Source organism: Dunckerocampus dactyliophorus, chromosome 7 (assembly GCF_027744805.1).
Source record: "Dunckerocampus dactyliophorus isolate RoL2022-P2 chromosome 7, RoL_Ddac_1.1, whole genome shotgun sequence".
NCBI lineage: Eukaryota > Metazoa > Chordata > Actinopteri > Syngnathiformes > Syngnathidae > Dunckerocampus > Dunckerocampus dactyliophorus.
Window position 1 is genome coordinate 5,956,886 of NC_072825.1, and position 27,190 is coordinate 5,984,075.

At 41.0% G+C, this 27,190-nt stretch overlaps 2 protein-coding genes and 1 long non-coding RNA gene across 5 annotated transcripts in view; 2 read left to right on the plus strand and 1 right to left on the minus strand.

Annotated features, from left to right (window-relative positions):
• Positions 1-13,465, plus strand: thrap3a (thyroid hormone receptor associated protein 3a). Of its 3 annotated transcripts, none has more exons than XM_054780835.1 (11): positions 1-84; positions 5,185-5,360; positions 6,989-7,894; positions 8,009-8,644; positions 9,401-9,573; positions 10,138-10,249; positions 10,519-10,603; positions 11,541-11,722; positions 11,803-11,977; positions 12,049-12,189; positions 12,266-13,465. In XM_054780835.1, exons 2-11 carry the CDS (start codon positions 5,212-5,214, stop codon positions 12,494-12,496), a joined length of 2,790 nt encoding a protein of 929 aa, XP_054636810.1. In that variant the 5' UTR covers positions 1-84; positions 5,185-5,211; the 3' UTR covers positions 12,497-13,465. The 3 variants fall into 3 exon arrangements, with proteins under 3 accessions (XP_054636810.1, XP_054636813.1, XP_054636812.1); XM_054780838.1 differs by lacking the exons at positions 1-84; positions 5,185-5,360 and adding exons at positions 5,384-5,601; positions 5,676-5,938; XM_054780837.1 differs by lacking the exons at positions 1-84; positions 5,185-5,360 and adding an exon at positions 5,384-5,938.
• The window catches only part of LOC129184682 (uncharacterized), a 68,692-nt gene extending 53,113 nt beyond the window's left edge, over positions 1-15,579 (minus strand). Inside the window, exon 1 of the long non-coding RNA XR_008571939.1 lies at positions 11,787-15,579. This is a non-coding gene — a long non-coding RNA (uncharacterized LOC129184682). The remainder of the gene's footprint in view (positions 1-11,786) is intronic.
• The window catches only part of sh3d21 (SH3 domain containing 21), a 14,907-nt gene continuing 2,573 nt past the window's right edge, over positions 14,857-27,190 (plus strand). The window contains exons 1-13 of the mRNA XM_054780841.1: positions 14,857-15,022; positions 18,144-18,301; positions 18,392-18,449; positions 18,995-19,104; positions 19,382-19,472; positions 19,544-19,605; positions 19,688-19,727; positions 20,575-20,669; positions 20,981-21,082; positions 21,313-21,364; positions 24,217-24,267; positions 25,056-25,173; positions 25,592-25,757. Of these exons, the coding sequence (XP_054636816.1) occupies positions 15,019-15,022; positions 18,144-18,301; positions 18,392-18,449; positions 18,995-19,104; positions 19,382-19,472; positions 19,544-19,605; positions 19,688-19,727; positions 20,575-20,669; positions 20,981-21,082; positions 21,313-21,364; positions 24,217-24,267; positions 25,056-25,173; positions 25,592-25,757 (1,107 nt within the window). The 5' untranslated portion in view covers positions 14,857-15,018. The remainder of the gene's footprint in view (positions 15,023-18,143; positions 18,302-18,391; positions 18,450-18,994; positions 19,105-19,381; positions 19,473-19,543; positions 19,606-19,687; positions 19,728-20,574; positions 20,670-20,980; positions 21,083-21,312; positions 21,365-24,216; positions 24,268-25,055; positions 25,174-25,591; positions 25,758-27,190) is intronic.

Sequence of the window (27,190 nt, forward strand, 5' to 3'; positions counted from 1 at the left end):
AGTCGTGCATGCAGACCAGGACAAGTACTGAGTCTCTTTGGTGTGCGAATGTGACAGGACGACACTGACATAAGACGCTGACTGGTGAGTGCCTTTTAGCTCCTCTACAAAAAAAAAACACATTTATTGTGGTGGGATGATTTAGAGAAAAATGTGCGGTTCTTCTAATTATAGCAGCATCACTTGTGCCAATATAGTAGCAGTGCAGCGATATGTTAGGAGAAAACTGCCGGAGATGTGTGGAGCCAGAGTGGTTTGTCTGAGATTTATTCTTGAAGCGTTGCGGTGAAGAGGAGTGAGGATGTAAAGTGCAGTAGAACACAATGGATGCTCACAAGAGGATCTACAAGGTGCGTTATTAGTGTTTTAAGTTTATCCGGCCGCAGGGCTCACCCACTCCACCAACAGCAAACATATGAGCACATAGTCAAATACAGTGGCAAGAATTGTCTTTGCATCAGGTTTTAGAGAACAGAGTATTTCAGGAGTCCACTGACGTAAAAGTATGTCATGTCCTGTTGGGAAGCAGGATCTTCTTGGATAAGCAGCAGCTGTCCACTACTGTACAACTCATTCCGTGATGTCTATTTACATATGTTGGCAGTCTTGTGGTATACTTATTTGTTTTTGTAATGGTCTGAGGTTCTCTTAGAGTCGGTCATACAAATCCATGTGTGTCTGCAACATTGAGATCATTGTCTGAAGAAAGGCAACGCTAAAGTTTTGGGTTTACATAAAAACAGCCATTTTTAGAAGATGTTTTTCCAGCCTGAACATTTACAACGGGTCTTGACGTTTCTGAAAATGATAACGATACTGTTTCCATCTAAATGTCATCAATTATCTTTCCCTCTGCATATTGTAAAAATACAACATATTCATTATTAAAGATTATCAATGATTTATAATGAAATATTGCAATGATTTACTTTGTCACCTTTCACACAAAGCTAAGATGTCAAAGTTTTGTTCAGATACCTTAGCACAGGGGTCACCAACGTTTTTCCTTGTGAGAGCTACTTTTACAAAATGAAAATGGCCAAGAGCTACTCATTTTTGTAACATTTATTTTCAGAGCTTATTTTAGACCCCAGCAAAGCGAATATGCTTGTTTTTAGCAGAACATGAACAAAATGCTGGTGTCCACAACTCACATTTTGTATTTCAGAATGCATTTCTTTCTACTGTTCTTTCATTATTAACTGAAAACCTGAATGAAAAGCAGGCTTGCGGGCACCTCATGTGGTCGTGGGGTCTACCTGGTGCCCGTGGGCACCACGTTGGTGACCTCTGCCTTAGCATATACCAGTAGTTCTCCATTATTTTCTGTCATGCCCCCACTGGGGGGCATTATATTTATGCTCCCCCCACTCCCCGATTTGAAATACAACTGAGAAACTTATAATATCTATTTATTTATCTGTACTGTACAGACTGAACTTGAAACTGAAACCAGCAAAATGCCCCTTTCAGGAGACTGACCCATATGTACTACAATAACAATATATATCACAGTGCATTCTTTGGCATATACATGATAATAGAAGCATTTCAAAATAGATTACAGGTTACAAAGGCTCCTCTTTTGGCTGCTGATGTACTGTAGGTGGAAACATACTGCATCATTTCCGATTTTCGGACGTTCGCGCATCCACAATGTAGTTTGTCAGTGTAGTTGTTGTATTATTGTCTGTATGACTCTTATTAATCTACTTCTAATGTTCTGTTCATAGCTGGTTACTCTCCGCTGTAACATGGCTCCAGCTAGACCTCTTTTAAAGTATACTAAGCACTTATAGTTCTGTTTTCGCTACTTTACATTCACGCTCTCTTGGCGGTTAGCATTGCTTATCTGTCTTTGCTTTGTGATTCCTCGTCCTTTTTAGTCTCTTTAGTCATTCTCTTTTGACACTTCCACGAAATGTAGTTGCCACCATAGAGGATTAGTAACACAGAGGAGCGTATATACTCTAGACGCGGTAGCTACTGCGCTACATTACATTTGTGGCTTGTTGCAGCTTGTTGCTCTCAATTTTGCGGGACATGGCAGGTCGCATCAATATGCATTTCGTGATAGAGCCTACAAAATCTTTATCGTGTCCCAAATTTGTATTGTTTCTATCGCCCATTCTGATTTAAAAGACACGTCCCCTTTTGTTTTACAGAATGCCATCCACTGTAGACTACAAAGTCAAATGCAAATGGCAACCGTGCACAGTGTATTATTTCAAGTTTAAAGCTATAACTCATCACTATCCGGCCTGTTTTCAAAGACATAGAAGACTGACCAAAATAGAGAGGAGCGACTTCAGATGATGGATGGTCTCCTTCTCATGTGCAAAGATAGTGATGACAGTGAAGTGAGTCAACGCCAGAATGCCTCCGTGACATTCGTCTGTGTTTTAAATCACGCAACCATGTCCATCAAGCGCACAATGAAGGGGTGGTAATGCGATGTTAGGAAGGTTTGAATGGAACTGTTCAGAAAGTTAGCAGCAGATACAAGTAAACTTAAACTAAATCTCTACACAGGACCTCCTCTGGGCTTTCCACAATATTCAATGAAGGAGCAGACTGCTGCAGTGGAGCAGTTGTTTTCATTTAATAAAGATAAGCAGGAAGTAGCATGGCTTATCTTCTCTGAGGCTCTCTTTTCCATCCTAACAGAATACATTTGCCTTCAGGGGTCAAACTGCTGAGTTTCAATAAATCAGCAACCGCCCCCATGGCTAGTTGCTGCAGCAAGGCGTCCCGGGGACACAAGGAAAGCAAATGTGATTCCAGCTGCCCCTCACTGTGGCATCCCAGCCCCTTAATGATTCAGCCCTTGATGGAGTGGACTGTTTGTTCTCTGACACTTTGAGCTGTGTATCGAGTTGCCAGCTCCATTGTTGATGAGAGCTGCCGTTACAAGAAATAGAACAGGTGAGGGGGTCCTATAGCTGTTATGAAGTCCTAAGTGTGTTTAGGAACCTTTATCTATGTGAGAACCATTTGGACGTGCAGTACTTTAGTACCTTGCAATTTGCTCTGTGTAGTTTATAAAGATGATGGCTGAGTGGTCTTTTAAAATGTACTGTACAAATCTTTTAAAATTTACTGGAGTTGATTTAAAATCCTGCTTGCCAAGTTTTATGTATTAGTGTTCTTTTATGCATAAATACCAAAGCATTGTACATTTTATAAAGTACATAGTGATCTTTGCCCTGCATTATCCTACAGTTTGTCTGTTCTTGCTTGCATGTAGCATGCCGGTCCTGTGTTCGTGTATTCTGCATCTGCTGAAATCAGTGAAGCCAATGTTGGATTTGAAAGTGATGTTGTCTTTTGGTTCTTGGTGCTGTGACCGTCATCAAGTTGTCACACGTGAGGTCATTATCATGGCCTGTTCTGATATCAGCAGGAAGGCACAAGTGAAAACTAAATCCATTAATGGTTTTCACAAGAAAAGCAAAAACAAACGTGTGCGTTAGAGGAAATCCAGAGTTGACTGATTAAAAGATCCAAACACGCTGCAGACTCTCTCCTCTAAGAGGCTAAAATCTTGGTGATTAGGCTGCTGACTGTGCGCTGCGAGGCAGGAACAGCTGCAGATGGTTATCAATCGAGACCATCGAAGCAGATGCCACAACTCTGAAAGCTAGCTTTTAGCTGTAGAGGAAGAAGAAATTATGGTTTGGATAAATATACTGTAGTACACATTCTGAAAATGCTCTTGCTTGGCTAAATGTAAATCGTTTCTTGAAAAAAATTGTCACAATTCTCCCAAATCTGCGATTCATGAAGACATAAGTTGACAAATTCGCACTGATGGGAAATTGTCAAGTTCTCAATTAACCATACATATTGCTGAAGTATGCGAAGAATACTTGTCAAGGGCACATAGAAAGGCCCGAGCTAACAGATTTGAACTCACAACCTTCTTTCTGTGAGGTGACAGTCCTAACCACTGAGCCTGCTAAATGTGGCGTACAAAGGATTCAAGGATTCCAAATGCAGTTGGAAATCTCATCTCTCTTGTACACAGTTCCTTTTGACTGCCATCCAGATGTTTCAAGACAACTACAGAAAATCCCAGAGTTAGACGTTACAATCTCCAAAAGAGCTGATGTACCGCTATTTATTTTTGCTACTTTACGGCCACTGAAACATGCAAGGTGAGCCAAGTCAACCCTTAAAGAAATTACTTACTGAAAGTCACTAATAAGTACCAAGAACAGGGAGAGCAGGGTGTTGGATCGATTTCGATTCAAAACAGTAGCAAAGATAACGCACTGGGACTACCATGACATAGGGTGCTGTGGATTTGGAATCAAAGTTATATTTTGAAGTTCAAAGTGAGCATCTATAGAATATGAACCTTTACAGATCATGAGCCACAAACCAACACAATGGTAAACTAATTACTCAAAAAAAAAAATGTTGTCTTCTTTGGACAGCTGAAGTAGAACTAGCTCTTCAGACAGCAAAGCAGCCATTATTGTAAACGCAGTTGCCTTTCACAAGCACCAAGTTTAATGTGGCGTTAAAACCACATTTGGCAGCAGTGTGTTTAAGCTGGTTTAAAACTTTCACTCACATACATGACATGCTTTGGTTACTTTCTTAAAATGAATAATGTTGGCACAGGTAATATACATTTTAAGCATACATTTGGGGTCACAATACCCTGCCAATTCTGTGTTCTGGCTTCAGATTTTTGTTTGACAAAGAAAATATAGACGTTAGCCTGCTAACAATGGTTGTGCAGAGACAGACTTCATTCCTAACATCAGTTTTTGGACATGGTGTAATTTTCAGCAACAGAGACAACTGTGTATGCAGAGTGGTAGTCAGGTGACCAAAGAGAAGCCTGCCCCCTATGCAAATGATCAGTGACTAAATAAAAACTGCTAGTGTTTCATGCCTGACACAACACGTTGCCTTCTTCCCCTCTATATCGCAGCTCATTCACTAGTTTTGAAGTTGGAAGTTTGTTTCTTGGCTGTTTCATCGATATTGGATAATTTTTTTTCTTTTTACTATGATCTTTTACCAAACACATTTTATCCTCCATTGATCCCATTCAAGCTGTGCCAGAAGTGCTCACAGTCTATTTATTAGTTAATTGTCCATAACATTTTTCGTTTTTGAACATTTTTTTAAAAACTGTGACTGACACGGAATACTTTTCTTCTATGAAAGTTTGAGGTGGTGGTGCTGCCCGCAGGGATGTCCAGAGCCACGAGGTCAGCCTCTCGGACTCCAAGCCACTCCAGGTCCAGGTCAAGATCGCGGACACGATCGCACTCAAGATCCCGGTCCACCTCGCAGTCCAGGAGAAGTCACTCGCGATCTCGCTCGAGAAAACATCGCTACAGGTAATGTCATCAATATTCATCACCCAAATTGTTTTAGTTACTGCTGTTGTGTTGTAAGTGATGTATCCTTTCAACTCTGCATCAAATTGTGTCACCTGGAAGAGGTACCTTGGAAACTGAAATAGCACAAACATGCTTTTGATGTGGAAGATGATAATGCCTTAAAAGACCTTGCCATGACCCTACATAACATCAACACGTCTTATGGGACCTGGCAATGGCCTACACAATATAAACAGTAGTACTGCTTTCTATTTAATGACTATTGATGCAGACTAGAACAGCACATTGAAGGAAACCGTAGATCTCATCCAGGTTCTGCAATTTGTTGGAGCGACAAACGCTTCCTTTAGATGTAGATGAGTTCAGACACAACACATCTATACACTAATTGGCCAGTACTTATTACCGGCAAGCATAGAGTCAAGAACTCTTTTGAGTAGAGCCCTCCTCCCCTGTTTGGCCCATGTGACACAGCTGGACTGAAACTGCAACTCGCACCATTAAGTTCAGTATGCAAGGCAGCTCCGTCCGCTGTCTTTTAAATTGCTCGGTGCTCCAATGAAAAAAAGAACTCTGTGAGTAGTGTACACTTCTTCGTTTTGGGAGATTAGCTAACATGTTTTTGATATAGTTTGTTTTTGTGCATGTGCCATTACTATTTTGCTTGGATTTGAAATAGGTTGTCATGCATACATTTGGTTTGGAAGGGTCAGCCATACTCTAAACCTTACTTATTATATAAACACGCTGTCAGATCAGAGTACTGTACTGTGTATGATAAAATCTGAGGGGGAAAATCTTTTAAAACATAAAATGTTGCTGTTGACACAAAAAACTTGACATGTATAAAATGTTAATGTCTGCTGCAGATGAGAACCATTCATAACGTCAAATATACCAGCGGGAGGGAGTTGTGGCATTGTACCAAAACAATTTGAAGGACATACCATACTGTACTATCATATGGCTATACAGTAAACTGCAGACTACTGACTATTTTGTGTTGAGGCAAGAGTGGTGCACATAAGAGGCGCACCAGAGCCACTATGTGGATAAGTGAGTCACTACAAGTTAAAGTAAATAGACTTAAAAAGACTACTGGTGAAATATCAACTGTTCTGAAGAAGAGCTATTGAATTAAAATTACACTCAACAAAATATGAATGCCATACTTTCGTTTTTTTCCCTCATTTTTCATGAGTTGAACTCAAAGGTCAACATTTTTTTCTGTGTGCAGTTTAACTGTAATCTGCAGCCCTGGGATGGTAAGATCATCAAGTTCTAGTACACTACATGATGTAGAGCTCCATGGGCAATGGCTGAAGAGATACTGACTTTCAAAAGCAATCTACAGGAAGGAGAGCTTGCAAAAATTGTCATGCATGTCGCCTGCAATGAAAGAGAATGACGAATGAACAAACGACGACAACGGACTCTTCTAGAAACTCAAATTGGGTCTTTACAACAGGCTAAATCCAATGAATGCCTGTACTAACTACCCAACAAATGTTCATTAAATCTCATAATTAAAAATGATATACACTGTATGAATCAGAACACATCTGTTACCAAAGCCTGTGTCATTCATGAGAAAGGCCTTTAATCAGATTTTTGTTTTCTTTTAGCTCTAGGTCTCGGTCTCGATCACGGTCACGTTCAAGATCTCAATCTCCACTTTATAACCGTGAGAAGAAATACTTCAAAGGATACCAGAACAACCGTGAGTTCCGGGGCTACCATCGTGGCTTCCGGAGGCCATACAACTTCCGAGGCAGAGGACGAGGCTACTTCCCACGTGGACGGTACCAGCGTGGAGGTGGTGGTGGTGGGAGAGGCTATCATAATAATAATAATAATAATAACCACAACAACAATAGTAATAATTTCCGTGGCAACTGGAAGAATTACAAACAGAATCCACAGAAGCAACAAAAGCAGCACAGTCAAAGCCAGTACAGAGGGCGGCCCCATCTCCAGAAATTTTCCGGCAGCCCGTCCCCAGGACACTCTCGCCAGTCTGACCGATCAGTTTCTCCATTATCCAGGCAATCACAGCATTCTAATGCTTCATCTCACTCCTCTTCTCCCAAAAGTAGGCCAACCTTGTTGCCGGATAATCAAAATTGTAACAATGTGAAGGAGGAACTTTTGGACTCCAAGGAGGTCCAGAAAGAAGGGGCAGATGGAGAGCGAATTGAGGCGGGAGATGCCAAAGAAGGTCAAAGTGGTGAGGAACGTGAGAGGGACTGGCAAGGTTTGATGGACTGTAACAGCAGTCCAAAGAGAGCCAGTCCTGTAAATCCTGCTGTTGTTGCTCTGGAGCACCAAAACTCTGACCAGGCTTGTAACTCCCCTAAAAACACAAATGACAACAGCAATGGCTCCCCCTCCTGGCAGCCGGTGTGTAATTCACCCTCTACAAAAAAACTTTCACAAGAAGCGCTAGATCAAATGCTTTCCAGCCTTGACATCTTCAACAGTGAGGAATACTCAGATGGAGATAAGACTGCTATCACCAATGCTTTCAGAAAGTAAGACTGATTTTATTCTTACATCAGGCACAATTAAGAATATGCATGCAAGCCTTGTTCTTATCCTTTAAATGGCATGCCCAATGATTTCTGTCTTTCTTTATCTTCATTCAGGTTTTTGAAGGAGCACAATAAAAAATCTAAATCCACTTGGGGAAATGACAGGAGCAAAGAGGCAAATGCTAAAGATACAGATAAAGTCAATATTAATGGTCAAGCATTAGCCGGTATCGCTGGCCGGCTGTCAAAGCGGTACAAAGAAGACACTGATGACGAAGTGCCTCTAAATCATTTGTTGAAAGCTTCTCGCCTGTCTGATGATGAAGAGAAGGCGGTGATAACCAGGCCTCATTCAAACTCAGTTCAAAAAGACAAGCACAATGGGGACGACTCCTGTAATCCAAAGTCGAAGGTCTCTCAGCCAACTGGAGAGCTGTTTGATGAGTGCTTTGACAAATGGCACAGTGTTGTAGCTGACAGTGAGCTGAACACAATGAGAGAGGAGATGTACACCAGTCACAAGTCAGCTTCTGTTACTGCCGCAATTGCTCGGCAGGAAATGGCGGGGGCTTTTGAAGAACTGGGTTGCAAATCCAGGAAAATGTCTAAATCTCCTTCCATTCCATCTCCCACACCACCACTGAGGCAGATGCTTATGGTCACGGGAGAAGACACGTCTCTGTTGTCCACAAGAAAACCAGAGACAAAGATTAACATCAGAATGGATTTCCTTGGAGACAGCTTAATAGGGTAAGCTATTACTGCGGCAATTTGAATTCCTTGGTCTTTTGCAATGAATTGCAACATGGAATTGATACTTGAAGTACATGGTTTGATTATCACTTGTTCACTATATCACAGTTTTTCAGAAATTAAAGATTGCTGTTTCGTGGTTGATTACCGCCTATTATTAGTCAAAAAGATGCATATTTAAGCGCATTTTATGTATTCTTGGCCTAAATAAAGCATTTTCAACCATAAAAATTTCTAAATGAAGGAAAATACAAGGCGGGGTACACGTAATACACTAAAGAAAGTTATTGTTCAGTATCCGCCGCACTGATTGGCTCAGATTCACACAGCATCCACCCACATGTTGTGTCTCTCACATGTGCTTCCTTCATTGTTACAAAGCGGAAAGTATCTTTGCTCTTGTGAGTGATTTCTGAGAACTTTTATGTAAACTCCACAATGGCTTTGAATCGTGTAGCCTTTTCTACAGTCTTGTTTATGTCTACTTTCTGTCATATTTTCTATTACAATAAAGTTCAGTATTATGTTTACTATATTTGCTTATATAAGTGTAAAGGTGATTATAGGGTGTCATTTAATGTCTACAGGGCTCTAATAATGTTTAAAAAGTTTCTCTGCTCTAGGTACAAAAATATCCCATTCATTTACATTGATTCATATATCATGGAAATTCAGGTATCACGGTCGGGTCTGGATCCAAATAACAGTGATAAACAAGGGATTACTGTACTGAATAATTCTGTCCAATTTCAGCACGTCGGAGATTTTAGCTCAGGAGCGACAGCTGTCTCAGGACCTGGTGCAGTCTTCAAAGAGAGGCCAGGAGTTTCACTCCATCTTTCAACATGTTCAGGCCACTCCACTGCAGAGAACTCCCTCTGAACTTTTTGCTCAGCACATTGTTGCTATCCTACACCACATCAGAGGTGAGTCAGAGAGGAACATGAACCTAGACGCTCCTAAAGCAATCAATTATTTGGAACTGAATTACTGTAAACAACTACTAATACGACAGTTGGAAGCTCGTGTACCTCACACATCCTGAATCACCATATCATTGGCTATCACATTGGCTATCACTATCACTGGCTTTGACTAAACTGTTAAAATGGTGCCTGAGACAAACATGACAAAAAACGTTTATGAACTTGACCTTTAACATGGACTACCTAGAAACGTGGATTGCCTGGAAAACTGGCGGTTGTGTGAAAGGAAAATCTTGCTGGGCCAGGTGGGGAAACAAAGTTGTGCTTTTATGATTCTTACAGTATTATAACCAGCACAGAACTGGCTTTGGTATTAGAACAGATTTGTGGAAACGAAGCAAATTCGAGCCGTTGCACAAAGGTCTAATCAAAACAATACTGACGTGAACTGTGTTCCATATTGAACACTATCTCTAGAATCATACAGTATACAGTATGGATGGAAAAGAACAAAGCAATAAAAATTAATCAAGCAATGAAAAAACACCTTCCCTCTTGATGCAGCTCAGCACTTTGCATCTTCGAGAATGACTCTTAACGAGCGCTTCACCATGTACCAAAGACAGGCTGCGCAGAAGGAAACCATGAAGCCAAGACAAAGTCCAGAGATTCACAGGTAGAGTCGCCTGGTGAGGGACCCCTCTCACCTTCAGTATGCTGTGTGGAGTCACCTCCTCATATTTTAACAACTTTCAGATATTTCTCTCCATTTGTCTACCTGACAAGTCCACTGTCTGCCTTTTATTTGTTTTCATTCTGAGTGGAGGTCAGTTTTTCATTTTTTGTCCTGTCGGATGTTGTCTTCGTGGTTCATTCAGCGTGGCTAAAGAACACTCCACAAACACTCCATCCTTTCTTAACTGTTCTGTTGTGTCTTCCTTACAGGAGAATTGACGTTTCACCAAGTGCTTTTAAGAAACACTCTCAGGTTTTTGAGGAAATGAAAAGCTCAGAAGATGGCACTTACAAGGTGACTGAATATTTTGCACTATGAACTATAATGGGGGAACAAAACAAACAAGCACACCAGTGAGCAAGCCAGGTGCCTATATAGAGTGCTCTCCCTTGAATTGAAGCCTGCGCTTTTCCATGAAGGGAGATGCAAGTCAAGTCAAAGCAAACTATGGCTTTGTGACTTGGTTGTCAGTTGGTTATTATGTTGGCACAAGCATGACCAAGGCTCATGCGTAAAATAAAGTCAAAAGTGGATGCTGCTGTGCCCGAGCTGTTCAAAGGACTAATTGTCTTTGTAAGTATCCTACAAAAACAAACAACGGAAATAACCAAAAGAACAAGAAAATGCACCTTGTGAGCAGCTAATCAAATGGATAAACTTAGAGAACTCACACAAGACTGTCTTTTCAAGTGTCTAGCCCTAACTAAAATGGTGCACCAATGCATAGACATTATTTACAACTAAAAACATCACTGTTGGTTTCCTATATACACCGGTTGAATGAGTGCCCTGAATGTTTACTTGCCATGAATGCACCACACCAATGTGGCTCCAACCTGTAACGAGACCTGTGGGAGGTATATCTCCCTTGTAAAGGAGAGACAAAACAACATGTTTAAAAGAACTGTGGCGCTGTCCCATTTCTGACAAAAGCTTATTCAGTTGAAAAAGTAGATTTCCCAACAATGCAAACCAACAAAGCAATAGTATTGAATGAAGACCATCAATATGAAAAGATATACAGACATACAAGTGCACTGCATTAATATAAAGTAAAACATTTGACGAGAACAGGCTAAACAGATTTTTTTTAAATTGTTTTATTCATACTTGGTTCTCGTTCCCATAAAGGCTTCTCTTTAATTCACAAAGCAGCTTGGCAGACTAAGTAGCATCTGCACACTAGTCCAAAATCTGTCCACGACATTGTGTTGTGTTTTACTCTGTTCAGAACGTTGGGGAAAAAATGAAGGCTGACCCAATGGACCTACGCTTGGATATTGAGCGCCGTAAAAAATATTCCAGCCGCGAAACAGATTACAGCCACAATCAAGACATGGGGGTTTCCCCAGACTCTCATAACAATAGAGAGAGATCTGCGGAAAAGTTGTCCTACAGCCACAAGAAACCAAAGTATGTGCAACTGCGCTATGTATTGCTGACAAAAGGATTTGGCCATGTTGGAATTTGCACGTACCATTTCTCCCGTGTAGGATAAGTGAGAGCAAGGGCTCTCGATCCAGGTCATCTTCATCTTCGTCGTCCTCCAAGTCCCAAATGGATGAATTCCCGAAGTCGGAGCTCAAAGATGAAAGCTTTAATAGGGTTCGGCTCGGTCCAAACGAGTCACTTGGACCTGCTGAGAAAGAAGCACCCTGGAGAGGATTTGTAAGTGTTTCTCTGTGAAATACCATAAATCTGAGCTACAGGCGGCCACATTTCTATTTGTTGAATTATAGCAAGTACGATTTCGTGGAAGGGGCTGGAAGAGGGGGAATCACCAGGAAAACAGTTCACACTGCAATCAAGACGTGGTCGTACACCCCAAACATGAAGACTGGGATCCAGATTACCCCCCCAAAAGCAGAACATACTACTTGGTAGGACCACATTTCTTCCCACTTTAATTTCAATCGTTTAAGCCAATAAATATAACTACCTTTATTTTTGTCACAGCATGATGACAGAGACAGTGAGGCAGACTCCAAGTGGATTGACAACCGAGGGCAAGGACGCGGCAGCTTCACCCGTGGACGAGCGAGATTTATCATACGCAAAGCAAACGTCGGCCCAAATGTCCAATGTGCCAAATGGGCCCACGATAAGTTCAACCAGGTCAACGGAGAAGAGAAAAGTGGAGAACGGGAAGATGGGATGGATCGGGACCATAATGATGGAAATACTTGAGGGTCAACATTGACATCTTAAGAATGTTAAACTGTCTTCTTCTGAGTGGATTACTGTTTCACATGCTTTGTATACTCATGCTGTACTTTTAGGCCGTACTACGTAAGTAATTGGTGGACTTTTTTTGAAGTGCCAATCACATCTGTGCCTTAAAGTAAATCTTACAAACTAGTTTTTGTTCTGATTTTATCGCATTTGGATTCAAGCGCAATCAGCACGCTGTCCTTATTATGATCGTACAAAACAGACGCTGATGTGACGGGGGACCAAACTGTAAGGGTCAAAATGTTAGTCTTTCGATGGGTAATTTATCAGATTTATAATAGTATAGCACAAAGCAAACGATCTGAACTTTTATTATGCTACTCACAATGTCACATTTTACTTTTGGATTTATCTTCTTCACAGCTTTAGCTAGCTAGCTGTAGGAAAACACTTTAAATATATGCATCACTTCATTTGTTGACGGAAATTCTTGTGTTGCATTAAGAGAACTTAGATTTGGTCATTGTGTGCTAATGTGTCAACGTTGTCTACAGGTGGAGGATGAGGTAAATTAATACTGCAAAACATCAGGACTTTATATACTTTGAGAAAAACTAAGTACAGCTGCAAAAGCGTCTTAACATCATTGTTTACATCTTGTTTATGTCACCCGAGTACACCAGCAGACTTGGCATGCATACATTAAATATGGTCAAAGATATTTATAAGAAAAAAATCAGTGATGCAGTAATACTGACATAAAGTGATGTGCTGTGATCGTGCTGGAGTTATGAAACAATGTCATTTAAAGTAGTATTTGCGTTCACCAGGTGTGCTTTGTTTTTGTCCCTATCTATTGTGGAGATACATGGCTTTTTCACTGCCAATTGTTCCACCACCTGTGTGTTAGCCAGTAGGGAATATTACCCTTTCTTCACGTGTGTTTCTTGTGTTGTTGGAGGACATGCTAATTAATTAAATGATCACAACAGAGTTGGATTGAGTTTGTCTTCTTTGGTCACAACAGGTCAGGCAAAGCATTATGCTGCTCCGATGAAAACGAGAGCAAGCTATTATTTAACGAACAACAGTGAATGGTGATTAAACATGAGTGTTTCGTACAATAACATTAACCTTTGAAATACACAGCAGATAAATGGTCTGCCTGCTTGGTTGACCAGCTCAGACCAATTGAACAATTGGTATGGTACACAATATTTTTGCATTTCCACTGTCAAATGTTAGGAAGAGCCATACCATACCACCTTTTGACATGCTTGCATTTAAACATAATTGATACGAATTCTGTAAATCATGTGATTGGTTGATTGTATATCAGTCATGAAGCCATTTAAGCAAAATGGTATTGATATTAGGGGTGTTTCAGCAAAAAATTAGTACAGGATTATACAGTATCTCCCTGCATCTAAAATCTCTGATTGATACAAGCAGTCCATTCCATACTCTGTGTCAGCACTTGATCAAGCCTTTTCTAACATTCCGAACTACAAAACAGGTAATAAAAGTATGTATGATTTGTGCTGATAATGAATCGGATTGATATCGGTATCGCCTGCAATATTGGTTTTGTACTGGATGTGAAAAAGTTGTATCAAGACACTCCTACAAAATGGGGTGCACTACTTGGCAACAACCAGCAAAGCCACTGTTGACACAAAGTCCCAAGAGGAACTACAAGATGTCCTAGCAGAATTATTATTCTGTGTAACACTGGTATGGAAACAGGAATTCAGAACATTCAGAGAGAAATCCTCTCATCCCAAACACTAACAGTATTTTACAAATAAAACATGTTCCCCGGAACTGATCAAGGATATTGAGTTTCCCATCCCTTACCCAAACTGCAACATGGCAACCGAAACTGACCTGTTATACTTGGAATTAAATACAACACTTGGGCCCTCAAAACTCTAATCTACGAAACAATGGGTGATGTCAGTGCCGTCGCCTTTCATGCATGTAAACCCTTCCTCCATGATATCATCATGATGTTTTTTCGCCACTGTTGTCATGTGACATGTGACAATTAGGTAATTCTGTCTCGCGTTAGCCGCCAGTTCTTCTTTCTTGCTGGCTGCTTTGCTTTGAGAAGTTTTACAGAATAGCATGCATAGTAACTCCCCCAAAGCATGACTGAAGCTTTGATCATGTTTGCATTATGAACATTCATTAAGAAACATTTTATCTTATTTTCCTTGCTAAATTCCTCTATATGTTTATAACAATGCATCGTCTACATGAGCAAGGTAAACATTAATGGGGCTACTTACCTGTACTATTATAAACCTGCCTTACCTGTTTGTCTCTGCCCTTAACCTCGCTCCTTCCTTCCCTCTCTCTGTGACCCACCCACTTTCCTTCTTGCCGTGTTGACTTGCATTGACAAGCTTCAGGAAATGTTGCTGAGTGTTAATGTTTGACAAGTAGGAAGAAGACACGGGCAGATACGGCTTCAATTCTCCGGCGCTGTGGAACGGTTGAGAGGTTCAGCTGACTGAGAAAGATAGTCAGACACAATGGGTGAGTCTCCTTATTGCTTCTTAAAAAGACGGATAAAATGTATTTTCTTTTGGTTTGCTAGGAATCATAGGGGTAACTGCTAAGTCAAGACAACACGAAGATCTGTGTTCTAAGCTCCCATTCAACAATGACTATCCCGCTGTAGGCCACTTAAGTGCGACAAAAGGATATTGGTCAAAATATCTACACAGTGATGTGCAGTCAGGGAAGGCAGGTGAGGCTCGTCATGAAAAATTACAAAATAATAATGACAACATAAAATTAATGTGAATATGTGTCCATGTGTTTGATCTATTGTAAATGTATTTTTTGTATGATTCAAATACTTGTTAACTAGGGCTGTCAATCAATTAAAACATTCAATCACAATTAATCACATTTTGTCCATGGTAACTCATAATGAATTAATTACAATTACAATTAATCACAGCTAGAAAGACGTTTTCATCTATAATAAGTGTACCTTTGAAAGATCAAGTTTTTAAATACACCTATCAACATGAGACTGGATAATATGTTAGCTTATTTTCGTTTATTCAATTTTTTTTTTTTTTTAACAGCTCAACACAAAATGGACCTCAATGAACAAAAAACAAACATAATGTACAAAACATAGACCTTGGTAAGGTGAACTGTCCATCACTCAAATATTATTCTCTTCAAGCAAATCATCTCACAAAATATAATAATTGTGAGTAACATTAGAAATAAAGGTTTGCAAAAACACCCACCAACTAAGTGAAATGAAAACTGGGTGTTAGAAAAATATATACAGTGGTACCTCAGTTAACGTCCACCCCGATTTGCATTCGCCCGCTTATTTGGCGTTCAAAATGGGTGCGGTTTGCTTCCTTGGGTCACGCACCCAAGACAAAATTGTGCGATACTTGCATATGTGCAATGCATTGTGGCCGTAGGCACCATTTTTAGGGCAACAGCATTTGTTGTTGAGTTTTCTGCTGTCAAAGATACATGACGTAACAAACACATGGACCGCACAAAAGAGAAAGGCGATGGACCTTACCGAAACAAGGGTGCGAGACCTCCAAATTTTACGGCTTAAAAGAGAAGACTATTGTCATTTCAGGCATGTAAACAACATACGGCCACGATGTATTGGCACAAAATGACCACGCTCCCGCACGACTTATTTACACCTTGGCAAATACTGTTTAGTTCTACTGCACGACAATAGAGCATGCAATGTGCATTGTTCCTGCATGGGTATGCATTGTCACCGCCACTTCTCACATCCGTGAAGCAGTTGTGGCGTTATTCGGTCTTGCTATGTCCCACTGCGTCCCGCATGACGCCACTCAACAGCAGGCTTTACCTCATTAATTCCATTATTTGCAAAGGCCCTAATTGATAATTCAATCAAATTGCTCCAAGAGGTGGTGGAAAAGTTAACCCATTAATGTGAACGAGACACACAGAGAGATGCTTTGAGACGCACCGAATGCATAGTTTGCACATAGGTTGCAGTGCGTTTGCAGTGCTTTTATGGATTTTACATTACTCAAATTTGACAGCAGCACTATGTGTTTTTGGTGAAGAAATTGCTGTTATATGGTTGTTGTGCTATTTTTTGTGTGTCCACTACAAGTAAAATGTTAAATGTTCACTCCCTTTTCGTATGTCATGTTTGTGGCACTGTTTTTTTATGTAAAAGTGTGCATGTTAAAAAGCCTTTTAACAGACCTCTTTGCAGAGATTTTTTGCGGCATGAGTGCAGAAAAAAGGGTTTGCCCTCCAAGCATAATCACCTCTCCCCCCCTCCCTCTTTGCAAAACTAGGTAAAAGTGATATTAAATGTTCAATTGTCCATTCCTTGGTCATCTGTGATTATGGTTGCAGTATTTTGTACATGTCAAACTATAATTATTGTCTATAAAATGTGTTTTGTGTTAACATTTTGGGTGTCTGGATTAATTGGATTTACGTTATTTTCTATGGGAAAATTTGCTTTGGTCATAATCTGTTTTGGTTTGAGTCTGACTTTCTGGAACTGATTGATGACATTAACCAAGTGCTCAAAAACAGTCAGTAGTTTACAGACTACCTTATGGACTGCGCCCATATACTGTAGTGCAGTTAGGCTATAGCTTATACTTCACTTCCAAACACCCTTTTACAAAACACTTTATTTAGCACACTTTTCTTGGTCTGGCGACTTCAGCAGCGTGGAAGTATGACACTGCGGGTTCTGCATCATGCAAGTTTTATTCTGTCCTCTTTGACAAACACAACAGTACAAGCACAAACGCTAATAAATCACTAATAATAACAGTAATAAATTCCTTTGTGAGCCTTTACTGCCATCTCATTCAGCACTGTGTGTGCTCGCTCACTTGCGCCTTTGTCCCCGCATACTAAGGTGACACAAGCCCTCCATATAGCTATCTTCGGCTATGCCCGCTGGCATTTGAGACTCGACGTACTCCGGAGACAACTCAACTCACAGCAACAGTAGATGCAAATAACTTTGGTCTTGTCGAGAGAGCCATCTGCCAGGGCTTTGAAGCGAAATTTACCATTCAAAATACCCTTTTCTTTGTCCACTTCTGCTCAATATTTGTTCCCGCTTGTGGCTCAAGCATTTTCTCAAACTATGGTGTGGGCTGAGGGTCAAACAGGATATGTGCACGTTAATCATGCATAAAAAAACAGTGCCGTTAAAAGGGAATTTTGTTATTAAAAACTCGTTATTAACGCAGTGATGGACACATTTTTTTTTACATTTACATTTTTACATTTTCTGAAGTAAAAATTGCCTAATTTGCACATTTGCTAATCAAGTGCAAGACAGAAACTCCTCCCGAACTGGGTCTCCTCACGAACTGGGTTCGTTTTGTTTCTCAGCATGTCGCCAATGTAATATTTGTAGAAATATTTGTAAAAACTCTACAGTCTAGTGTGATGTGATATTTGCTGATTGGACAATAAACAGCAGAGAAAAGTAGAAAAGTCCTGAATGGTGAAGCAGACAGTACTCTGACAGTACTGAAGGGGGCGTATGTGTAAATCACCAGCCATGATCCTCACCACACGTCACACCGGCCTTTGCTGAGACTCTAATCAAAGAATAAAATGTTCTGTCCCACTTGCGGATGCGCTCCAGAGGTGCTAGTGCTGATTGACTTCGAGGGCACCATGGGAGACGAGCTCACAATTCGGATGGGCGATGTGGTGAAAAACGTCACCAAGGCCAGCGAGGACGGCTGGCTGGAGGGCGATCTGAAGGGGAAGCGCGGCATCTTCCCGGCCAGCTTTATCAAGGTCTGTTTGTGGTGGAAAAGCACTGCAGTGGTACTGTGTCCTGTTTTTTTCTGCAGCCGTGTTCACCTATTTGTGCTTTTGTCTTTCAAGGAGGTGCCGGTGTATTTGACAGGGAACAGCAAGAGGGAACCGCGAAGCATCCGAACAAGTACATGTCTATATTCTCTGCATTCCTTACTTCTCTTCAGTCCATCAATCCGATAGCTGTTGTGGTCAGTGTAGGGATCTTCCAACCCAATAGACCTTAGTTCAAATCCTCAGACCACTGTGACGCATGGTGTCAGAAGTGGGCTCAATAGCCGTGAGACTGTCTGTGGCATGCCCACTTTGAAGAGTGGCTGCGATGCTACAGAGAATGGTCAACAAATGCAGTTTCAAAGCCAGGTTGAGGGTATTCCTCAGAGTTCTGTATATGGTCAATGAGAACGGCCTTTTGCATTATATAGAACCGATGCGTATGTACGTGGGTAAACCTTACTCCCTGACACCTTAAGAGTCGCGCTGGACATCGAGTTGACAGTCTGGGCTTTTAGCTTGATAGCTAGCGTTCTTGACTCTGATTCTGCGGACCCTGGTTTGAGCCCTGGAGGAACTTGGGGCTGGCTGAACCAGGAGGGTTACACCAATATCGGCTGATAATATAAGTTGGCCGATATTATCAAGCATCCCTAATACACATATGCTTCTTTTCAGCCAAGAGGATGAAACAAGTGAGGACATGTGAGGTGGTGTTCCCCTACAACCCCATGAATGATGACGAGCTGCAGCTGGTCGTCGGGGAGACGGTAGAAATCCTCAGCGAGGTACGGTTTAGCCACTAGCCAAGTGAAACCTGAGCAGAATAAGTAAATAAATAAATAAAAAATCAGGGCACCGCTAACGAGTGGAGTATTTACTCAGCCAAGATTTATTGTTTGGCAATACAGTCCACAGAAAGTAGACCCTGAGGGTTTACTGAGACATGCGAGGCGATGACATAGTGATCATAAGCTGTGCTAAGTTTCAGGTTGGGGAATTGTTAGGAAACTTGTTAGCTTGACTACTGTACATAGCTATTTGTCTGTCTCTCCAACATGACAGATTGAAGATGGGTGGTGGATGGGAATTAAGAATGGTCGAGTGGGGGCGTTTCCATCCAACTTTGTACAAGAAATCTTTGTCAGCCCGAAAGGTGAGAGAATCCATGTGATTTATCAAACTGGAAAAGTGCTACACTGACTGACACGTATTATGTCTTTAAAGATGGCAAACACAATGACAGCAAGGCCAGACCAAAACTCAGTGATGCCATTTTCAGTAAAGAGGTATCCTCAGACAAGAATGACTCCTTTTTGGTTCATGTCATGATTGCTGTTTTGACTTAATCCATCTTGTTTTCTTAAAAAGGCATCTCAACGAGCAACTGTACGCAGCAAAGCAAAAAACGGTAGGTCAATCTATATCAATACTTTAAATCAAAAATGATATTCAGACAATTGTTTGTTGTCACTGGAGACTGACAACAGCTGATAGACAAGTCTATTTATAGCTATCTATGACAACAATTGACAAGGGGACAATCCTATGCTGGAATTGTTGTGGGTGAGGTCTAACAGAATCGACTATGAGTAATCAAGCTTATGGGAGGCTGTACGTCTCTCTATGTTGAGTCAGACTTCTTTCAGGGACTTGCATCACATGTCTCTTATGAGCTCTTTATGAGGTCAGCTACACCTGGCTGGGCCACACCTAGTTCAACTGAAACACCGTGGCAATAGATAGCCTCTGCTATGCATTGATCACTGATTTGGGGTGATGAAATTAGGTTGAAAGTTGCAACTACGTACTGACAGCTGCAGCAATTAATCGATGACTCAATGATTAATCAATTGTCCATTTAATGAACAACTACTTCGGTACTGAATTGTTTTTTTTATTTAAAAATGTAAATATCCTCTGATTTTAGCCTCTCAAATGTATATTTTTAATTTCCTTAGTCTGCCAAGAAAGCAGACTCATTATATTTGCATAAAACAAATATAAGATGTAAAGCACATCAGCTTCAACTTTGGAAAACTGTGATTGGCATTTTTGCCACTTTTCTGATATGTTGCAGACCAAAACCATTTACTGTTCGTGTTTGGTTCCTATTGATTTGGTCCGTTTACAGAACAGCCTGTTTACTTGATCAATCAAAACAACAAGCTTCAGATTAATTGACTAAGAAAATAATAATTAATTGCAGCCCTAATCCAAATAATATAAATTTGGTAACAATCTTTGTTCATCCTCAGTGGTGGAGTGTTGCCAAGTCATGTTTGACTACAATGCCAAAGCGGAAGACGAGCTGGATCTGAAGACTGGAGACGTTGTCGTCATACTGAGAAAGGTCTAAGCCCAGACTTAACTGTACCTCCAGTGTGTGTTTTCTCTAGCCTTGCAATTCCATTTGTACGCTGTCATTTTGTTCAAACCAGCCTAACCAGTCAGGAGTCTCTCAAGGAAATGTTTTGATGACATACACTGTTCCAATCACGTTATCTTGAATATTTGAGAACTAGCTAAGGAGATTAACCGATAATGGCGGACAAAGGTTCAGCCTAGTTTGGTGCGTTATCTCTTGAGAAAGCAATTTAACATCCCAAAGGAAGCAGTGTTGTTGTCTTTGAGGTAAATGTCACTTTCATGTCCATCAAAAAGGAAACAGAAGATGATGGCTGGTGGGAGGGCGAGCTGAACGGACGCTGTGGGTTCTTCCCTGATAACTTCGTCATGGTGATACCACCAATGGACAGTCTGAAGGTTTGTGGATTGCCTGCCGGCTACAATGAATGCATGGATATGTTGCTTTCCTGTATTTGCCCTAACAATATGTCTATGTGCACTTGGTTGTTTTTGGCTCAGCATGCAGTGACTCAGGGATTTTCTGTGTTTTGGAATTACTCACTGAAAAGTCCCTTGATTGGAATGAGATCGGAGTGTCCAAATGTCTTTACTTTAAAAACACTAACTTGAGGTCTGTTCTCCTCCAGGCTGGCAACAAGAGTCTACCACCTGCACGCAACATCACCAAGGCAGTCTCAGGTAAATAACAAAAATTATAGAATGTGATTAAACAAAACAGGACTGGGACATATTTATATTAGGAGGTTGTCTTGCAGTAGAGCTGGGCGATTATATGATCACGATGGGTTGATTCCGGTGATCAGCTATGAGCATAATTACTCGATCAAACAGCCCATCAGAGGCAACCATGTCCTGCGCTCCACTTTTGTTTGTAAGTTGCTTGAGAAGTAAACAGAAGCTAAACGTGGAGCTGAGAGTATCAAAATAGATGTTACCAATGACTTGGAGATGGATTTATCCCAGAGCTGGCATCCTCTTTCGGATTTTGCGGGAGACTTCCGGAAGTTGCCCCTGCCTTCCGACATTCCGACTGGCATTAAGCATCTCCCGGATTGTGATGTTTGTGTGTGGATATAAAATACTCATAAGTCAACCAAATTGTGAAAAGAAGAAATACACATTCCATGACTGTGCTATGTCAATGAAGCAGCCACACTCAAAGTGGCTACCATATATTTCGCACCATATCCAAATTTATTGAGATGCATCTGTATAATAGTTAATTTAAAAATATCCATGCACCATCTACTGGATTGCACACACCAAATGTCGGCAGCACTGTTATCCTCTGAAAACAAGGCTATTTTTGAGAAGAACGTTACACAACTTCAAATGTGGAGCAAATCAGTATGACAGCGATCAATGCCCTCAAAAACCGACAATGCAAGAATTTTGTTTAATCATTTGAAGACTTGAAGAACCTAAGTAGGACTGTAACAAACGATTATTTTAATTATTATTTTAAGAATGCATGAACTGACTTTTTCCCTCCCCAAAATCACAGCAAAGAGGGCAAGGAAGAGGAATTTCTCCGATACCAAAATTGAAGTAGAGAAGTACAAACAATAAACTGACAAAGATCACAAACACTCTACTGCAAATCACCGAGTCACTGGCAGAGACTGCTACATGTACTGTACATCACCAGTAAATAAATAAGAAATAAAAAATGAATAAACTTCAGGGGCAGGCTTGCGTTTGGTATCGGCTCGTCTGCTCTGGGGGGACGGGCGGTGCCTTGTTTGATGGTCAAGTTGTGAAGCACGTAGCAAAATGATATGGCCTGCTCTGGATAGCACAACCTTAGCTGTTTGCAGTTTCACAAGTAGAAGTGGATACATCTCATATTTTTCGTGGGACTGTTCTTACGCACGCTCTACGCACACATATCTGCAGTGGTTTGCTTTGCAAGATATCAGAAAGAGGCAAAAATGGCGATTGCTCTTTTCCAAAGTTTATGGATGACTAAGGAAATTAAAAAACAGTCACACTTGAGAGGCTGAAATCAGGATATCGACAGTACATTTTTAAATGTAACGATTAATCGATTACAAAAATACTTGTTGATTAATTGGATAATCGATTGATAACCAATTCATCGATTACTTGTTGCAGCTCTAAACCTAAGTGATTGTACGGCAAGCATGAAAATGTGAGAGGAGTCTGCACAGCCTGCCAAGCCTGCCAGCATAGTTCAGCCACTATTAGCAGCGCGGCCAACGGACCAAAGCAGCAATTTAATTTTGGACTAATCTCAATTATTTTGGTTTTTCAACAGATGCTTTAAAACTATAAAAAAAGTGATAATAATCGAGATCAGACGAAAGGAAAACATATATCATGATCATTTTTTTGCCATATTGCCCAGCTTTACCTGGCAGTATGTTTGTACTGTGGATTTTAAACTGCCAGAGAATAATGCCAAAAGTCGTTGACTGAAAAACATCATCTTTGCGTCATGTTTTGTACTGCCGCCACAGTTACACAGCTTTTCCACAGGAAGTCTCAAAAGTAAACACGAGGATGGTGAGATGGTGGTCATGTGACACTGTTTGGGAGTCTTGGAAGCAAACAGGGAGGGTGTGGGGTGTGGAGGGTGCCTTTTGTCACAGAGATTTCTACAAGCCACACAAGAAGCAGCTCCAGTGCTGTCACTTGCTCCTCTGTGTGGTTTTTACTTTGGAGGAAATGCACAATGCTCTAAATTCTCAAGGTAGGCTTCCTGTGTTGCTCATTTGCTGCGACGTTGCCATACGCCTCGTATACAGTAAGTGTCATGCAATTGCACTTTTTTTATTCATAAGCTAGATTTATGCAGTAAATGGCATACTGGATCCATAATTGAAGCAAGCAAGAATAGGTTTTCCCAGGAGTTGTAGTCTTAATTAGCGACTGTCCCTACTTGAACTTGTGAAGACCCTTGGGAGCTGTGACTGCAGTGCAATTGGTTACAGCTGTGACCCTGGCAGATCCTTGTTTTGCCTTCCTTTCCCTGTTTTTAAGCTAGATTGCTGTTGAAATATGGTCAACAAGCACTATAACTGCAGTAAATTAGTTGTATAAACTGTGGTCGTTTTTAATCGGCTAGCTGGATCTGTGAATGTCCTGAAATCCTGTTTTTGTACCAGTCTTGTACTGTGCAGAATAATGCTACCTGTAAGAGCTGCCATAGCTTGGATGTGCTGTAGCTCAATTTCCATAGCTGACATCATGACTAGTTGAGACAGAATCAAAAGTGCCTCTGCTGGTTGTGGCCAAGTTGTACACTCTGTTCGAAAAAACATGTGCAATAGCTTTAAATGTTTTGCTCTCTTGTCTAAAAAAATAATTTGTTTTTAGGAAACTACCAAATATGACTTTTCTTGCAAAAACTTGGAGATATATGCCTTAGATTGGACATACACACTTTTTATCACATGCCTTTCTGTAATATGTGTGGACACAACTCTGCTACTGCACATTCAAAAAGTCAAACCAAAACAAATAAAGTAAATGGAATGATATGTATAATTTGCTACTACATTTTCCAGCAACAGAAGAGGGCCCAGCCATGGACAAAGGTGTTCCAACAAAGGCAAAAGGTAGGAATGGCTTTTTACTTCCATTCTAACTAGAGGGGTCCTGATCTGATATTGATACTGGGCCGCTATCAGCAGAAAAAAAAGAGTATCAGATTATGTCGGCCTGCATCTAAAATCTCTTTAATAGGAAATAGGAGTTGATTCAAGACTGCGCCCCAGAACATGCCGCTGCTGGATAGAGCACACGTGATCACAACAACAGCGTGTGCTAACGTGTTGAGCATGGAGTAGGAGTGATGTAGCCTTTGTGTATTTTTCTGTTAAAGTCTGAAAAAGACATTGCAGTCGAGTACAACACTTGTCATGCGCAAGTTTCCCGTGGTGGCACAGAACCGGGAAAGTTTAATACGACCAAAGTAATTGCGCATGTGAAGCAGCATTACACGGGAAAGTCCCACGAGATGACAAGAAGTCATTAGCTATAACAGAAATGATGACCAGCCACCGTCGGTGTTGAGTAAAGTCGGATTAAAACCCTTAATTGAGCATCTCAAGTCCTCGCTATGAAATTCCTAGCCGCAGCTACATTGTGGATAAATCTATACCCCAGATGCTTAAACTAGTAAATGGGTCTGTTTTGTCATTCCTACTGTTGTAGTAATAAGTATGTATGACTTGTGCCGATATTGGATTGATATCGTTATCAGATGATATTCGAGGCTGCAATATCGGTATTGGATCGGAAGTGAATAAGTTGTATCGGGACACGCCTAATTCTATCATCAATACCGCGTAATTAGTGTAAAGAAGGATTGCATATGGAATAACGTGATGATGTCTCCCCACAGATGACAAAAACGAGCTTAAGGACATGCGAAGCCACCCTCCAACCAAAGTCAAGCTTCCAAGCATCAACAAACTCAGCCCACCTGCAATCAAAGACAAGCCTGCTAAGCTTTCATCAAAGTGAGAACAAAAGCATTTTGGTTTTACCTTTCTCAAAAAGAAAAAAAAAGGTAAAGGTCATTAAGAAAATGTCAGGAAGCCTCCTGCTTGGCACCAACAGTAAAAGCCTTTAGAAAGTCAAGGTTTTGGTTGCCATAGTGTCCTTAAAAAGAAGAATGCCAGGATGCCCGACCTTCAGTGGCAAACAGTGGAAAGTCTAGGATGAGTCAGATCAGGCTTAAACAGACGAGAACAGCCTACTTCCTGTTTCCTGTGTGAGCACGCTTTTAGTCTAAGAAAACAAAAACAGGCCCGTCTTAAAGGGGCTCCTTCGAGATGGTTTTGAAGCACAGACGCTTATAAAGGAACATTTAAGCTCTAGTTAATTTAAGGCATGGAACAAGATACTAAAATATGGCAACCTTGTGTTTATTACCAGAGCCAACGGTGATGCAGCTCCAACGTCACCAAAAGCCCCTGAGCAGAAAGACGCCAACAATTTTGATGGCGTTGACATGGACAGCGACAAGTTGAACCATCCGACGGTGAACCGAGCCAAACCTCCCCAGAGGAGACCCCCATCGGGCGCGGTGATCGGAGCACAAGTAAATCCATCTTAACAACACGCTTTGATTGATAATGAATGTTTTAATGCTGAGACAGCATTTACCGAAAGCTTATTACATAACCTTTGCAACAATATGATGCGACGCCTTGCTTCCATTTCGCATGCTTGCACATTTTGTCATATGAAGGATAGATAGCCCGGTTATACAATGGAACCTCTAAAAGCTCTACCAAATTCTGTTCACAGACGGTGATCAACCACACAATTTGGATGTCAAAATCTTTTCTCATTGGCCAAGGCTATTCAACAGGTGGCCTGTGTTCATATCAAAACTTGCGAGTGACTAACATTTTTAAGTATTGAAAAACAGCAGAGTGCTCCTGTTGTATAGAGGATAGTTGACAATCATTTTTGCAGTCTGTCCTTAAAAACAACAGAGCGTTTCTGTCATATAGATGTTCTCTGACTTTTGGGGCGCAAAACATTTTTCAGGTGGTAAGAAAAGAACACTTTTCCTGACTGGAGAACCCTAGCCTGACTGCTTTAAATGGGAGTCCACTCATGGCTGATCTTCTCTCACATTCTTACTCCACTATGAAACAAGCCCCGAGTGGGTGTACTGCTCGAGTGCAGCAGCCCAGACCTGATTTCAAAATGATATCATTGCTAAAAGTTATTCCAGGAAATTAAGGTACAGGTGAGACTGGGGAATGTTGCGGTGTGGACCAGATTCTATTGTCAGAGAGAACATTCTTTAAACCCTACTCACACTAGAGACGGAATGAGACGGAATGCCGTTTATTGCTGGATATTCAAGTGCATTCCAAATATTCGGGCCCATTCTTGTGGCCGGCCCCAATTTTTTGCTCATGCTAAAATCTCAAAGCAGAAAAATATTTGAAAAATATTCATATGGTATTCCAACAGCTTTCCATACATTCTGATCGCATTCGAGGGAGAACCGAAATGGCCGGCCACTTCAAAACCTGACAGAATGTCTCCAAATGTGCCTCGAATTAGCCGGAATACAATTCGAATGCATCTCAATTGCTGCTGGAATATATATATATAGTATAGATTGATATATATTGATATTAAAAGAATTCAGCTTGAACGCAGTTCAAATGTCGTTATAATCTTTCCATTGCTGCTCGAATACACCTTGAATGCAGTCGCAATCTCCCAACTGTCTCTCTCGAATGAGTCTGGATGTACACAGCCAACTTCCGCTGCAACATCACTCACCATTGAAGCGTCGCATTATTCACATTACGTCATGCCGCAAAGGAAAAAAGGAGCCAAGGTGAGGAACTCCACCACCGGCCGCCAGCATGGACAAGGCACAGGTGCTACAACCTAAGAAGCCCCTGAAGAGCCAGCTCCTATTCCTGATGATGCTGCACATTCCGATCAGACTTCGGGCTGCAATTGAATGGCACTCGTGTGTTCAATGTGCTTTCTAAATATTCT

Coding starts and splice junctions, on each gene's coding strand:
- thrap3a (XM_054780835.1), top strand. CDS start 5,212: ATGTCCAGAGCCACGAGGTCAGCCTCTCGGACTCCAAGCCACTCCAGG. Junction 8,645..9,400: donor CTTGGAGACAGCTTAATAGG/GTAAGCTATTAC, acceptor GTCCAATTTCAG/CACGTCGGAGATTTTAGCTC. Junction 11,723..11,802: donor TACAGCCACAAGAAACCAAA/GTATGTGCAACT, acceptor TCTCCCGTGTAG/GATAAGTGAGAGCAAGGGCT.